The 15,612-nt window shown below is 41.4% G+C and overlaps 1 protein-coding gene across 1 annotated transcript in view; it reads left to right on the forward strand.

Annotated features, from left to right (window-relative positions):
* The window catches only part of atp13a3 (ATPase 13A3), a 173,847-nt gene that overhangs the window by 130,304 nt on the left and 27,931 nt on the right, over positions 1 to 15,612 (forward strand). The window contains exons 25-29 of the mRNA XM_085990222.1: positions 2,188 to 2,260; positions 3,338 to 3,515; positions 4,975 to 5,156; positions 7,955 to 8,043; positions 11,364 to 11,444. Coding sequence (XP_085846348.1) covers positions 2,188 to 2,260; positions 3,338 to 3,515; positions 4,975 to 5,156; positions 7,955 to 8,043; positions 11,364 to 11,444 — 603 coding nt within the window. The remainder of the gene's footprint in view (positions 1 to 2,187; positions 2,261 to 3,337; positions 3,516 to 4,974; positions 5,157 to 7,954; positions 8,044 to 11,363; positions 11,445 to 15,612) is intronic.

Raw genomic sequence — 15,612 nt, forward strand, 5'->3', positions numbered from 1 at the left:
AGCAATACCTCCCTATTTTTATATTCTATCCCCCTAGCAATGAAAGCCAACATTCCATTGGCCTTCTTAATCACTTGCTGCACCTGCATACTAACCTTTTGAGTTTCGTGCACCAGGACCCCCAGATCCCTTTGTACTTCAGTACTTTCCAGTTTCTTGCCATTAAGATAATAACTTGCTCTACGATTTTTCCTGCCAAAGTGCATAACCTCACACTTTCCAGTATTGTATTCCATCTGCCAAATCTCTGCCCACTTACTTAGCCTGTCGATGTCCCCTTGCAGGTTTTTTATGTCCTCCTCACTCACTACTTTCCCTCCCATCTTAGTATCATCTGCAAACTTTGATATGTTACACTCGGTCCCCTCCTCCAAATCGTTAATATAGATTGTAAAGAGTTGGGGACCCAGCACTGACCCCGCGGAACACCACTAGTTACTGATTGCCAGTCTGAGAATGAACCATTTATCCCAACTCTCTGCCTTCTGTTAGATAGCCAATCCTCTATCCATGCCAGAATATTACCCCCAATCCCGTGATTTTTTATCTTAAGCAATAATCTTTTGTGTGGCACCTTGTCAAATGCCTTGTGGAAGTCTAAATACACTACGTCCACTGGTTCCCCTTTATCCACCCTATACGTTACTTCCTCAAAGAACTCCAGCAAATTTGTCAAACATGACTTCCCCTTCATAAAACCATGCTGACTTTGTCCTATTAAATTATGATTATCCAAATGTCCTGCTACTGTCTCCTTAATAATAATGGACTCCAAAATTTTACCTACCACAGATGTTAGGCTAACCGGTCTATAGTTTCCAGCCTTCTGTCTACTGCCATTTTTAAATAAGGGTGTTACATTCGCAGTTTTCCAGTCTGCCGGGACCTTTGCCGAGTCCAGGGAGTTTTGGAAAATTATTACCAATGCATCCACAATCCCTACCGCCACTTCCCTCAAGACCCTAGGATGTAAGCCATCAGGTCCAGGTGATTTATCCGCCTTGAGTCCCATTATTTTACCGAGTACCACTTCCTTAGTGATTTTGATCATGTTTAGCTCCTCCCCCCCTTTAGCCCCCTGTTTGTCCAGTGTTGGGATATTCTTAGTGTCTTCTACTGTAAAGACTGATGTAAAATATTCATTCAGTGTTTTTGCCATCTCCATATTTCCCACCATTAATTTCCCGGTCTCATCCTCTAAGGGACCAACATTTACTTTAGCCACCCTTTTTCTTTTTATATAACTATAAAAACTCTTACTATCTGTTTTTATATTTTTTGCTAATTTACTTTCATAATCTATCTTCCCTTTCTTAATCAATCTTTTTGTTATTTTTTGCTGTCTTTTAAAGTTTTCCCAATCCTCTATCCTCCCACTAGATTTGGCTACCTTATATGCCCTTGTTTTTAGTCGAATACTATCCTTAATTTCTTTACTTAGCCACGGATGGCTGTCTTTTCTTTTACACCCTTTTCTTCTCAGTGGAATATATATTTTTTGGAAGTTGTAAAATAACTCCTTGAATGTACACCACTGATCATGTATCATCTTACCCTTTAATCTATTTTCCCAATCCACTCTACTCAATTCTGCCCTCATACCTTCATAGTCTCCTTTATTCAAGCTTAGCACGCTTGTTTGATATCCAACCTTCTCACCCTCTAATTGAATATGGAATTCAACCATGTTATGGTCACTCATTCCAAGGGGATCCTTTACTAGGACATTTTTAATTAATCCCGTCTCGTTACACAGGACCAGATCTAAGGTTGCTTGCCCCCTGGTCGGTTCAGTTACATACTGCTGAAGAAACCCATCCCTAATGCACTCAATTAACTCATCCTCAAGGCTGCTCTGCCCAATTTGATTTGTCCAATTAATATGATAGTTGAAATCCCCCATAATTATAGATGTTCCCTTATTACAAGCCTCAACTATTTCCTGATTGATACTCCGTCCAACAGAGTTGCCACTGTTCGGAGGCCTATAGACTACGCCCACTAGTGTTTTTTTCCCCTTATTATTCCTTACCTCCACCCAAACTGTTTCATTATCCTGATCTTAAGATAAGTCCGAGCATAAAGTTGTTTGTGTAAATTAATTAAATTCAGAATGCTTGCAGGTATTTTTCTTTGGCATTCATTTTCAATTTAAATTGTATAATTGCCCTCTCTATTCTCAAATAGATACTCAGTAATCTTGGAGACTTGCAGTTTCTTTTCATCGACTTGGCTATCATTCTGGTCATTGTCTTTACTAGTGAGTATGCTAAAACTGTTGAGCAAGCATGTTTTAACAAAATATGTCTCGTTAGTGGCATTCCTTTTAGTAGTTTGTTGTGTGGTGAAATGGACTATAACTAAGAAAATGTTTTAATCGGTGCTCAGAACTATAGCAAATATTTTGATTGAAGGGTAAAGTAAATTCAAATATTTTGCTGTGTTTTTGGTAAAATGGGTAAGAGAATGTCTATCAATAGTTCTGGCCTAAAAATTGTCACTGTACATTGTTCAGTGCATTCTTCATTTAGGTAGACACATTTTAAATGAAATTAGATTTCTAACTACTGTTTGTGGCTCAGTGGTAGCACTCTTGCCTCCGAGTCAGAAGGCCGTGAGTTTAAGTCCTACTCCAGAGACTTGAGCACAAAATATTTAGGCTGACACTCCAGTGTAGTCCTGAGGGAGTGCTGTCTTTCAGATGAGACGTTTAACCGAGGCCCCGTCTGCCCTCTTGGATGGATGTAAAAGATCCTATGGCATTATTTGAAGAAGAACAGGGGAGGTAATCTTATAGAAATATACAAGATAGCAAATGGTATGGAAAAGGTAAATGTGGAAAATTAATTTAAATTATATTGCAAGAATAGGACAAGGCACCATAGGTTCAAATTAGTAAAAGGCACATTTAGGACTGAAGTAAGAAGGATATTCTTCACACAGAGTGAACAGTATATTGAATGAAGTTTCACAGAGTAGTAGCAGCAAACACCCGAGAATCTTTAAGAACTATTTGATGTGGCAATGGGAGGACTTTAGGGACATTCTGGATGGATGAACTAGGATGAGCCGAATTACCTTTCATCTGTAATTACCATGTGATTTATCATAAGTTGAATAATGCCTCATTTGGATGAAATAATCTTTGGCGAAATTGATTTCAGCCTACAACATGCTAAAGAATTTGTGTAATAGATTGTTGTGAGACCTCTTTGCGTTATACGGAAAAAAAAGTAACTAGAGGGATATGTTCAACATATGTCCTTTCTCATATGGTTGTGAAATGTTTTGGTGGCAGCAGTAGAGGAAACTTTATTCTTCTTCCTGTTTTGTTTAGTGAGTTTGAATGCTGCATGGAAAGAGCTGGTTCCACAGAAACCGCCATCTGGCCTAATCTCTGCTTCACTGATCCTTTCGGTACTGTCCCAAATTCTTATCAGCGCTGTGTTCCAGACAACTGGATTTCTGCTTGTGAAGCAGCAAACCTGGTATGAAGTATGGACACCAAATTCAGAGTAAGTTCAAAAACAGTTACATTTCTCTAAGGGATGCATTTGTGAAATTGCTGTTCGAAAGGCACCAGTCATCCTGTGGTGCCTTCCCCATTTTATGTGTGAGCTTTGACCATGATTATCAGCAGGCCACTTGACCGCAGGAATATTACAGCCAAGCTCTATTTTGTCCTTGTTTATTGTTCATGCACACACCCAGCTGGAGTCATTGGATAGCGATCAGGAGTGGGACACCGCGGGGATTTTCCCCCTCCAATCCAGGAACAGAGAGAACAACTGTTGCCTCATATTTCTGCCCTGGCTAACTCAACACTGAGTGGGGATCAACCTTTTTCCTTTCTGGTCTGCATGGATCAGATATTCACTGAATTCAGTAACTGAGCCATCAGAAGAGATTGACCCAATCTTATTTAATTGGATTCGGAGTTGCTGGTTTTACCAGAATAGTATATGAGCCAGCAGGAATTCAAAGTTTTGAGCAAAATTAAGAATTTAAAAGAACTTTTTTTTTCTCAATCCTTTTTCTTCTCTTAATTCTCCCCTCCTGAAGGAAAAAGCTTTTATTAGGATATGACACTGCCGACAGCAGTAGCCATTTCGTACCTCACATTAGTTGCTGTTCTTCATGCATGAGCTTGGAATGTGAATAACAGTATTCTATTTGCATCAAAACCAAGAAAGAATCCTGTCCTGGGGAAATGTTGCACACACATGCATTTTCACCAAGGGACATTGGATGGCAATTTGGAGTGGGAACTACAGCTAATTTTTTTTTGGAAAAATTTGTAACTTTTTTTTGTGATTGTGCAGTTTGGCTGCTGTGTTTTCCTACTAAACAGTGACTACCCTTCAAAAATGAATTTGTTATGAAGTATTTTGGAAGTCTTGAGGACATGAAAGGTGCTGTATAAATGCAAATATTTATTAAATTTAAAGTTTCAATAATTTTAAGTTTTGTTAGCTAAGATTCTGTCTAAACAAAACAAAATGCCAAATAATAGAAATGAGAAAAGAATGGAGTTGCATTTTACAAAAATCAAGTTGATGAAATGTTCTGTTAGATTAATAAAGCAGTTGCAGAAATGAGCTTTGCATATCCTATTCAGACAGTAAAAATGATTTAATTTCCTCAGTGAAGTGCTCCGATTTGACCCTTGGATATTGCACATATAACAAAATGACCCCTTTAAAGTTAGTTACAAACATATATGGAATATTAGACAGGAACATTTTTGAATTTCTTGTGCTTTGTAAATAATCGAATTAAAAGATTCAGTATGGTATCTTGATAAACCATTTCTTTGATTTTTCTATTACTCCAAAAAAAATTCATGTTGATAAACTGATCGACATTAAACTCAGTACATTCATGTACAGTTGGATTACATTACGCAATAATCGGCATTTTCTTTTTAAGCTGCTTAGTATAGAAATTGATATATTTGTTACTGTTTTATTACAGCGCCTGCAGTTCATCAAAACTGAACTTAACACTGGAGCCCAATAATACATATCCTCACGATGAGAAGAATATTAAGAACTATGAAAATATTACTGTATTTTTCATTTCGTGCTTTCAATACCTCGTTGTGGCCATTGTATTTTCTAAAGGAAAACCATTTCGACAACCTGGTTTTAAAAACTGTAAGTTGATTACATTATTCATATGGATCTTGACAAAGGAATGGTTTAAGTTTCCCCCAGTTAAGTTCATGAGAGAATCCCTGTGCGCCCTGCTAGCCAAGAGTAGAGTGTTTGTGTTAAGCCCAAAAATCAGAAACCTAAATGGGAGAAGCTAGGGGATTTTGATACACTTTCTATGTTGGATTTCTTCCATCTGTGGAAATTTGCTATTGTGTGTGATATTTACCAGAAGTTTGAATATGGTTTCATCAGTACAATTGTTTTCCTTGCAGTTTAAAACTCTCAAAGTCTAGACCCATCACAAGCTTTTTGTGATTAATTTTACCAAAATGTTCAACTTTCTTCATCCCAACGTCAACAAGATCTATCCCGGGCAGCAATGTGCGCCACTGGTGGTGCATTGCCTGCATCACCTTCCGCCTCCTCCTCTGAATTGTCTGAAGAGGCTATGTGCTCTGCACCTTGTTCCTCCAGCAGGTCCAAACCTCGCTGCTGTGCAATGTTGTGCAGAGCACAGCACACCATGACCATTCTGGAGACCCTGGCTGGTCCGTACTGAAGGGCGCCTCCAGATCTGTCTAGGCACCTGAAGTGTGTCTTCAGCATGCTGATGGCTTGTTCGATGACACATCTGGTGGTCATATGGCATTCATTGCATCGCTCCTGGGTCTCATTCCTTGGGTTTCTGAGAGGTGTCATCAGCCACGTTTTAAGTGGGTATCCTTTGTCTCCAAGCAGCCAGCCGGTAACTCTGCTTCAAGGTGTGAAGAGATAAGGGGGTGGACTGCCGCAGGACGAAAGCATCATGGCTGCTGCCCGGGAATCTTCCGCACATCTGCATAAAGATGATCTTGTGGCTGCACATTGATGGAGTGGAAGCCCTTGCGGTTGTCGAACACTCCTGGGTAATCTATGGGTGCCTTAGTTGCCACATGCATGCAGTCATTGACGCCCTGCACCTGAGGGAAGTCGAGCAGAGCCGCCATCCCGAGCGCCCGCTCATTCTGACTTAATTGATCGCAGGCAAAATTGACATAATTGGTGACCCTGGCAAAAAGGCCATCAGTTACCTGTCTTGTGCATTTGTCTGCTGCCAATGGTGAGATCCTGTAAATGTCTCCGGCAGAGCCCTGGAAGGATCCAGAGGCAAAAGAGTTGAGGACAGTGATGACTTTGACAGCCACTGTTAAAGCGTGGCCACCAGGTTCAGTTGGCAGCAGGTCTTGTTCCAGCAGGCTGCGAGTGTCTGCCACCACCTGACGCGACACCCTGAGAGACTGGTGTTTCCACATGTCGAGGAAGCTTATCCTCTGCCTGTACACCCTGTGTGTCAGATATAGTCTCCCGTGAGCGGCACCTCTCTGCTGCTCCCATTTCTCCTGTGGAGCTGCAGGTCTGTGCGCTGCTGCTGCTCCTGCTGCTGTTGGTCATCTTGGTCCTCATCTGAGTTCCAAAGTAACACAGCATACACAGCACCCATGCTGATCTGATAGATCAGAGCTCCAAAGTGTAGATCAGACCACCAAACCTCTCAGCACAAGTACTGTGAATAAACCCTTTCACACAAGCAGGTAAGAAAGCAGCTTTGAGTACTGAATACTTATTGGCATATTTCCCTGTCATGGCTTCAGTTGCCATTGTCTTCTCGCCTTGCTTTCACTGGCGAGTTCCAGAAAGCCCGTGGACCCAAAGTTAAACTACAAAACCCACGTCAATATCACTCTAATTGAGCAATTAACATATTGAAATTGACACAACCCGCCTCTCCCGAGGGGGTTGCGCGCACACAGCTAAATGCGCTGGAGTGAAACGCGGAGGTTGGCGGGTTGGAGCCGGCTTCCCGACGCACTCGTATTTTTCCAGGATTTCCCCCACCCTCGCCCAAACTCACGCGCTCAACCACGTTAAAATTTGCCCTTGTGTTGTAAGACAGCTTGTACGATAACCAGTCCTGAATAATCAAAAATTTTCTTCCAAGTAAACATTGGGAAGACCAAAGCCATTTTCTTCAGCCCCTGCCACAAACTCCATTCCCTAGCCTCCGATTCCAGCCACCTCCATGGCTGAACCAGACGGTTTACAACTTCGCCATCCTATCTAACCCTGAGCTGAGCTTCCAAATCCATATCCTCTCCTTCACAAAGACTGTTTACCTCCACCTCTGTAACATCACCCGTCTCCACCCCTGCCTCAGCTCATCTGCAGCTGAAACCCTTATTCATTCTGTTGTTACCTCAAGACTTGACTATTCCAATGCTCTCCTGACCGGCTTACAATGTTCCACCTTCCATAAATTTGAGCTCATGCAAAACTCTGCTGCCTGTATTCTAACTCGCACCAAGTCCCACCACCCTTGCACTCGCTGACCTGCATTGGCGCCTGGTCCACCAATGGCTTGATTTTAAAATTCTCATCCTTCTCAGCCTCTCTCTTTCCTATCACTGTAACCACCTCCAGCCTTGCAACCCCCTGAGAACTTTGCATTCCTCCAACTTTGGCCTCTTGTTCAATCGCCCACTTCCTTCACCCCCCACCATTGAAGGTCATGCCTTCATCCGTCCAGACCCTAAGCTCTGGAATTCTCTCCCAACCCTCTCCACCTTTCTACCTCTTTCTCCTTCTTTAAGACCAAACTTTTAGTCACCCATCCTAATGTCTCCTTCTTTGGCTCGGTGTCAATTTTTGTCTGATTATACTCCTGGGAAGTGTCTTCGGATGTTTTACTATGTTAAAGATGCTATATAAATGTAAGTTGTTGTTGTAGTCAGAAGTACATGCAATGTTGTTTGTTCTAACAGGTCCTTTTGTGGTCACATTGATTCTTCTTCACACCTTTATATTTTTCATAATGCTGTTTCCAGTTGAGGTAATTGATCAGGCTCTTCAGGTAAGGGCTATAAAATTCATTTTAAATTCTAATTTGTTGAGTTTGAGAATACTGTATTATTTAAACCAACTTGAAATTATTATTTAAAACTCACACAATATTCCCTTTTTCCTTCCATGAGGTAATTACATTTTGTCAACCTCCTTATAAGAATATATCTCCAATGTGCTATCCATTGAATGGTCATGGCACTTAATGGCATAATTAACCTGTTCTCTGGGTAGACCAAATATGCTCCATTTTCTATTGGTAGCTGGACTGGGTGGCATTGTCAATGAGCTTTTTATTATTAGAACCAGTTTGAATCTCTGGTGAAATTCATTCTCTGGCTGTTGAGGATCATAAGTGAGTGCATTTGGGAGCTTCCATCATGGATTTGTGCACCGCACAGAATACATTGGAATTGACACTAATTGGACATACTCTCTTAGACCTGTGTTTGGCATAAGCGCAGTCCAGAAAGAGCTCTGACACTGTATTGCCCCCAGTGGGTTGAGTCCGATGGCAAGATTCAGCAATAATCCTGTAATGTAAAGCACTTGGCATCAATGGTGCATATGAGCAGGGGTTTTCCGGGTGCCTCCAATAGAAAGAACCATTGGATTTGTACTGTTGGATCTGGCGAATAACAACCTGACGAGAACTTTCTTGATCAGTGTGTTTCCAGCCCAACAAGGAAGGATGCAGTGCTGAATCTAGCTCTGGGGAATGAAGTGAGGCAAGTGGAGCATGTTTTAGTGGGGAAGCATTTGGGGAACAATGATCATATCATTCGGTTTAGAAAAGTTATGGAAATGGACACGGAACAATCAAGCGTAAAAATACTTAATTGGACAGAGGGATAATTTCAGTGATTTAAAAAGGGATCTTGTCCAGGTGGATTGGAATCAAAAATTGGTGGGCAAAACAGTAATTGAGCAATGGTAGGCCTTCAAGAAGGAGATGGTTCGAGTACAGAGTGGACACATTCCTACGAGGGGGAAAGGAAGGGCATCCAAAGCTAGAGCTCCCTGGATGACCAAAGTAATAGAGATTAAAATGAAATAGAAAAAGGAGGCTTATAACAAATGTAATGTTCATAATACAGTAGAGATAACCAAGCTGAATACAGAGGCGATCAAAAATGGAATGAGCGGGGCAAAAAGAGAGTATGAGAATCGAACTCAAAAGTCTTTTATACACATATAAATAATAAAAGTCTAAAAGGTTGGCAGCTCTCAAAATAGAAAAGTCATATGGTCCAGATAGGATGCATCCTAAGTTACTGAGGGAAGTTTGGGTGGAATTTGCAGAGGCTCTGGCCACAATCTTCCAATCCTCCTTGGATATGGGGGTGGTGCCAGAGAGCTGGAGGATTGCAAATGTTACACCCCTGTTTAAAAAGAGGGAGAGGGATAAACCCGGGAACTACGGGCTAATCAGCCTAACATCGGTTGTGGAGAAACTTTGAGACAATAATCCAAAATAAAGTTAATTGGCACTTCGAAAAGTATGGGCTAATATATGAAAGCCATCACAGATTTATTTGACTAACTTGATTGAGTTCTTTGATGAAGTAACGGAGAGAGTTGATGAGGGTACTTTGGTTGATGTTGTGTATATGGACTTCCAAAAGGTATTTGATAAAGTACCACTGGTTAGCAAAATTAAACGGACAGTGGCAGCGCGGATACAAAAGTGGCTAAGGGACAGAAAACCGAGAGTAGTGGTGAATAGTTTTTCAGACTGGAGGGAAGTATACAGTGGTGTTCCCCAGGGGTCGGTATTATGACTGCTCTTTTTGATATATGTTAATGACCTGGACTTGGGTATAATTTCAAAGTTTACAGCTGGCACAAAAGTCACAAATGTAGTAAACAGTGAGGAGGATAGTAACAGATTTCAGGAGGACTTAGATAGACTGGTGAAATGGGCAGACACATGGCAGATGCAATTTAACAGAGAGCAGTGCGAAGTAATACATTTTGGTCAGAAGGATGAGGAGAGGCAATACAAACTAAATAGTACAATTTTAAAGGAGGTGCAAGAGCAGAGAGACCTGGGGGTGTATGTACACAAATCTTGAAGGTGGCAGGACAAGTTGAGAAGGCTGCAAAAGAAGCATACAGGATCCTTGGCTTTATAAATAGCAGCATAGAGTACAAACGCAATGATGTTATGCTAAACCTTTATAAAACACTGGTTAGGCCTCAGCTGGAGTATTATGTTCAAATCTGGGCACCACACATTTAGGAAGGATGTCAAGGCATTACAGTAGGTGCAGAAGACATGTACTAGAATAGTACCAGGGTTGAGGGACTTCAGTTACATGGAGAGACTGGAGAAGCTTAGAGCAGAGAGGTTAAGAGGAGATTTTGATAGACCTGTTCAAAATCATGAATGGTTTTGATAGGGTAAATAAGGAGAAAATGTTTCCAGTGGCAGAAGGGTTGGTAACCAAAGGACACCGATTGAAGGTGATTTGCAAAAGAACTTGAGGCGACATGCAGAAAACATTTTCTTTTACACGGCAAGTTATGATACTCTGGAATGCACTGTCTGAAGGGGTGGTGCAATCAGATCAATAATAACTTTCAAAAGGGAATTGGATAAATATTTGAAGAGAAAGCATTTACAGGACTATGGGGAAAGAACAGGGGAGTGGGACTAATTGGCTAGCTCTACCAAGGAGCCAGCACAGGCACAATGGCCAAATGGCCTCCTTCTGTGCTGTATCATACTGAGACTATGACCTCAATCCACCTTTCTAGACGAGCAGTGTGGTTTCCACATTGCTGACCTGCATGGACCTTTAATGGATGTCAAGAAATGTGATGACTACAAGAGCTTTATACTAACTGCAGTTGAAAATGTACAATTGCTTTAAGTCTTCTCGTAACTTAGCTTTGTGTATACATTGTTGTACCTGCATAGTTATCCCATTGTTGTCAAATCTGCAATATAAATTAAGCATGTCAGCACCAAGGTGAACTGAATCAATTTAAATGGTTTCATAATATAGTGATCCAGGAGTGCCTGATGCTGACACTAGGTGTAAATTAGGTAATCCTTCAATTTCCTAACCACTGTTAACAATCACATTGAGTAGAAAGAAAACATATTGTAAACCATAGTGCCATTATCTCTCATCTTTAGTTTTTATACAATATGTCTAATTATAAATGTATTTAAAAGGTAGTATTTTGATTGAACTCTTAAGAAATAAATTCTAATTATTAAACATAAATGTATTTGGTTAAATAGAAATTAGTTTAGAGTAAATTGAAATGGTTAATGACAAAGTAGAACTACTGAATGTAATCAATTGTATTGCTTTTCAGCTGGTTTGTGTTCCATATAATTGGCGGCTTACAATGCTCATTATAATACTAATAAATGCAGTGGTCTCTTTTGTAACCGAGGTGAGTAAACAATGCGATTTAAAATGTTATACTTCAATCATAATATTCAATTGTATATAGAAATATGAATTTATCTCTGAATTTCTCTGTTAGTGCAAAGTTTAAAATTGGGGTATCTCTGGCCATTTCACATAGCCTCCAGTTCTTCAAAACCGCCTTTGGATCTATTTTCCAGTTTTGTTTTTCTTACCTCAGTGCTGTACCACAAAGTGGATAAGCTCATATAAGTATTTAGCAATTTTCAAGGTGACTGCATCCCGATTCAACTTTCTATTGTGTGGCATAAATCTGCATTGATGTCAATTTAGTGATTATAATGGTAGACTTTGACCACCTACTGATTGGGTGGCATTAGAAATAAAAATGAGTATATATGCTTGTGTACAAGACCAACCCCTCACTTCCCCCTAAATTCCCAGCATAAAGCTAGAAGAAAATCTATGCTCTGTAAGGCCGCGATTTTGCCAGTGCTCAGAGGGCGGGTTCGGAGGCGGGTCTGCTGTCAAAATCGCAATGATTGGGAACCCACTGCGAACCTGCCTCCATGGAAGTTTCCAAAACGTCGGGTCTGCGATTTCAGAACAAACCCGACACCAAGCGGCGGGGGAGGCATTTAGGATACTTCTTATTACGCGCTTGTTAAAGACTATTTTGGCAGCCTTTTTGTATTTTCCCACATTTTAAATGGGGTTCACGTCATTCGAAGATCACGTCAGGTAAGTATGTCAGGAGGTCAATTGAGCTAAATAATTCCCAGCAACAACTGCAGTATAAAATCTAACCTTTCACATCTGTTCAGTTTGCAATGTCAGAAGTTGCTGATTTCAGGATTGGGAAGACACATTTGATCTGTATTGAGGCTGTAAGTGTATGTTGTAAACTCTATATGCACTGTCACCTCGGAATAGTCTCTCTCCCCAGTGGCTGATTTGTTTCTACCATCTCATCCTCAACTGCCATATACAAGAGCAGAATGGGAACCATTTTTACTCTCTCACCCTGGTCCTCAGAATCGGAAGATGATCGTCCACAGCAGCAGCAGAACCAGGAACACATGCAGCGCCAACCTTCTCCTCAACCACCTGATGCTGCACAGGGCAGAGGCCTTCAGCGCAGTTTCTGTTAATGTGCTGTCAAACATTGAAACCTTTATTTTTAACACGTTGTGTTCTTGGACAGATTTGTGAGCACCTTTGGAAGTGGCTTAGTGAGTTGCAGTGAATGGTTAGACATAACTGTACTCCCCGCAATGGTGATGAGTGTGAAAGGAATGGCTTGGGCATTGTAGGGATGATTTATGGTGTTGGTATGGGGTGGTGCTAACCTGGCGCATCATGTGGCAGCCAGGGTGTACAGCGTCAAGTGAAGTTAATCTGGCTATGATGAGACCATCCCTGGCCTCCCGGGCAGCAATGTGCTTGGGTGCTGATGCCCTGTGTCTTGTGCAGCATCAGTTGATTGCGGAGAAGGTTGGTATTGTTGGTGCTGCTGGTGTGCCTGGTGCTGCTGGTGTTGGAGCTGATCGTGGTGGGACTCTGAGGACCAAGGTGAGATTGTTTCAAGGGCACTGATACTGATGTAATAGATGGCAGGTGAAGTTGAGATGACAGAAGCGATCTGTCAGTGGTCAGAGAGGTTGTTCCAATGAGGTGACATAGTTTACTCCAAACACTTGGAACCTGCTTAAAGCTCAATCTGTCTTCCAAATGCAGTAAGCAACAGCTTCTGAGCTTGGAATGTGAACAGCTGTGAGATGGGAGCTTTCATAGCACATTTGCAGCTGTCAAGTAAAGAGATCATTTCATGGTAACACAACTCTTGACCTTTTTACCTGACGTGATCCCTGAGCAGTGTGTGGAACCCATGGGCGACCTCGTAAACTGTTACGGTGAGCTCAAAATTCCCTCTTAACAGGCTGTTAACAAGTTCATAATGACCTAAACTGCTGCCGCTGCTTGGTATCGGGTCTGTTCAGCGCTGACAGATCCAACATCTGGGAAAGTAGAGTGGCGGCAGGATGACAAGTGGGTACCCGACCCGCTGTCAGAAAACACAATTTTCCCACCCTTCCCGCCACCAAACACACCCGCTGACCCCCTGAAAAATTCCCCCCTATTAATGTTCCTCATTCTGTGGGAAACATTTGAAAGAATGCAGGACTTCATTCAATCTTACAATTTCTATTTTTTCCACCAGTGTTCATGATACAGAAAAAATGTATTCAAAATTTAGTGCTTCCCAGTTGAGCTTATATTTTCTTGTTTAGAATTGTTAGAATCAGTAATTGGACTATAGAAACATTTATGTTTGCATGGTGTTGCCTTGTAGAGCAATTTGCTGGTGGCCAGTCTAACTTGTTCCTTTTATTTGCACTTTAATGTTGAATCAGCAGTCACAAATAAAATCCACAAAGGAATTAAGTTATTGGCCCAGAAATTAGGATCGGGGGCTTGCCGTGCGTGCAAGTCCCCGATGTGCACTTACCCGGCGCGCCGACAGCTGAAGCCTGGGACTGCTTGGAATTCCTGTCACTGGCCCGGTTCAGCTGTCGGCACGCTGTGCTTGCCTGATCCAGCGGCGTAGTTAGTTCGATGTGCCGGCTGGGATCAGGTGAGCACTGGGCAGCCAATCAGGGGAGGGGAAACTTCATTCATGAGTTTGATAGTAAGAACTGTCAAACTCATGAAAACTACGGGTGCCCAAAACACTACTTAAACTTTAAATAAATTTTTTTTTTAAATCCCACTAATTAAATGAACTATAAATAACTTTAAAAAGCTATTTTAAACAGTTAATCAAATTTTTGAAAAAAATATTTTTTTAAGAAACCGGCTCTAAAAATAAACTTACCTTACTGTAAAGTCCTTAAAAACAATAAAGCTGTGGAAAAAATGTTATAATTTTAAATAATAGACCACTTACCTTAAAGAATCAAGTCCTTACGCCTCCTTTTTACATTTATAAAATGTTCAGGCCCTTACACACGGGCAAACCTGTCAAAAAGAAGGAAGTTCAACTCTGCGCGCACGCGTTGGACCTCTGAACCCCTTGGAGGAAATGCCGGTTTCCCGCGCATGCGCTGTGCATGCTGAAATCCGGCACTTCCAACGGGCCCACGCGTGAGTACCCCGTCCGTACTCACGCGTTGGGACCTGAATTACTGGCCCAATAACTTTTATAATCCTTGAGAAATCCTAAGGCGGTTTAATCTAAGATGGATTCTCATTTTATGAAATCAATACAAAATGCTTGTAGTTTTTAAAAATACTGCAACCAAAATTTTTGTTCGTATGCAAGTGTTAAATTACACTCTTCCATTAAAAAAAAAATGCTTTCCTCTTCAGAGGGCTTCAGATTTCTGTGGTATTGGGACCAGTTCTGGGGCAGGAGGAACCTCCAAGCTGGATGGGTTGCACCTGAACAGGGCTGGGATCAATATCCTCGTGGGGAAGTTAACTAGTGCTGTGGGGGAGGGTTTAAACTTATTTGGCAGGGGGAGGGGAACCTCAACGTAGCAGCAGAGAAGAAAGACAAGGTGCACAGAAAACTAGGAGGGACAAACAGCAACAGAATTAAGAATAATGTAGATGGAGGAAAAAAATCAAAGCAGAGTAGCAAGGTATTGGAATGCATGTGTGTTAATGTGAGGACGGTTACAAATAAGGTTGGCGAGCTGCAGGCACAAATTGCCACATGGGGTTATATGATACAGTGGCTATACCGGTGACCTGGCTTAAACTTGGGCAGGAATGGACACAAAACATTACTGGCTACAACGTATTCAGGAGGGATAGGGAAGGAAAAAAAGAAGAGGATGGCAGTATTGACCAAGGATAATATTACAGTTCTAAATAAGGATAATATACTAGAGGATTCAAAGACTGAATCTATTTGGTTAGAGTTAAGGAACAGAAGAGGAGCTGTTACATTGCTGGGTGTTTACAAAAGACCCCAAATCGTGAGAATGAGATAGAGGAGCAAATCTGCAGACAAATTTCAGAGAAATTGAAAAATAATAGAGCAGTAATAGTAGGGGACTTCAATTACCCTAATATAGACTGGGGGGAAACAGTGCAAAGAGCAAGGAGGGTGAAGAATTCCTAAAATGTGTATAGGACAACTTTCAGTATGTTTTTAGCCCAATGAGGAAGGAAGCCATGTGGATCTA

This window comes from Somniosus microcephalus, chromosome 6 (genome assembly GCF_052327205.1).
Source record: "Somniosus microcephalus isolate GS21.2 chromosome 6, FLI_Smic_1.0, whole genome shotgun sequence".
NCBI classification, from domain to species: domain Eukaryota; kingdom Metazoa; phylum Chordata; class Chondrichthyes; order Squaliformes; family Somniosidae; genus Somniosus; species Somniosus microcephalus.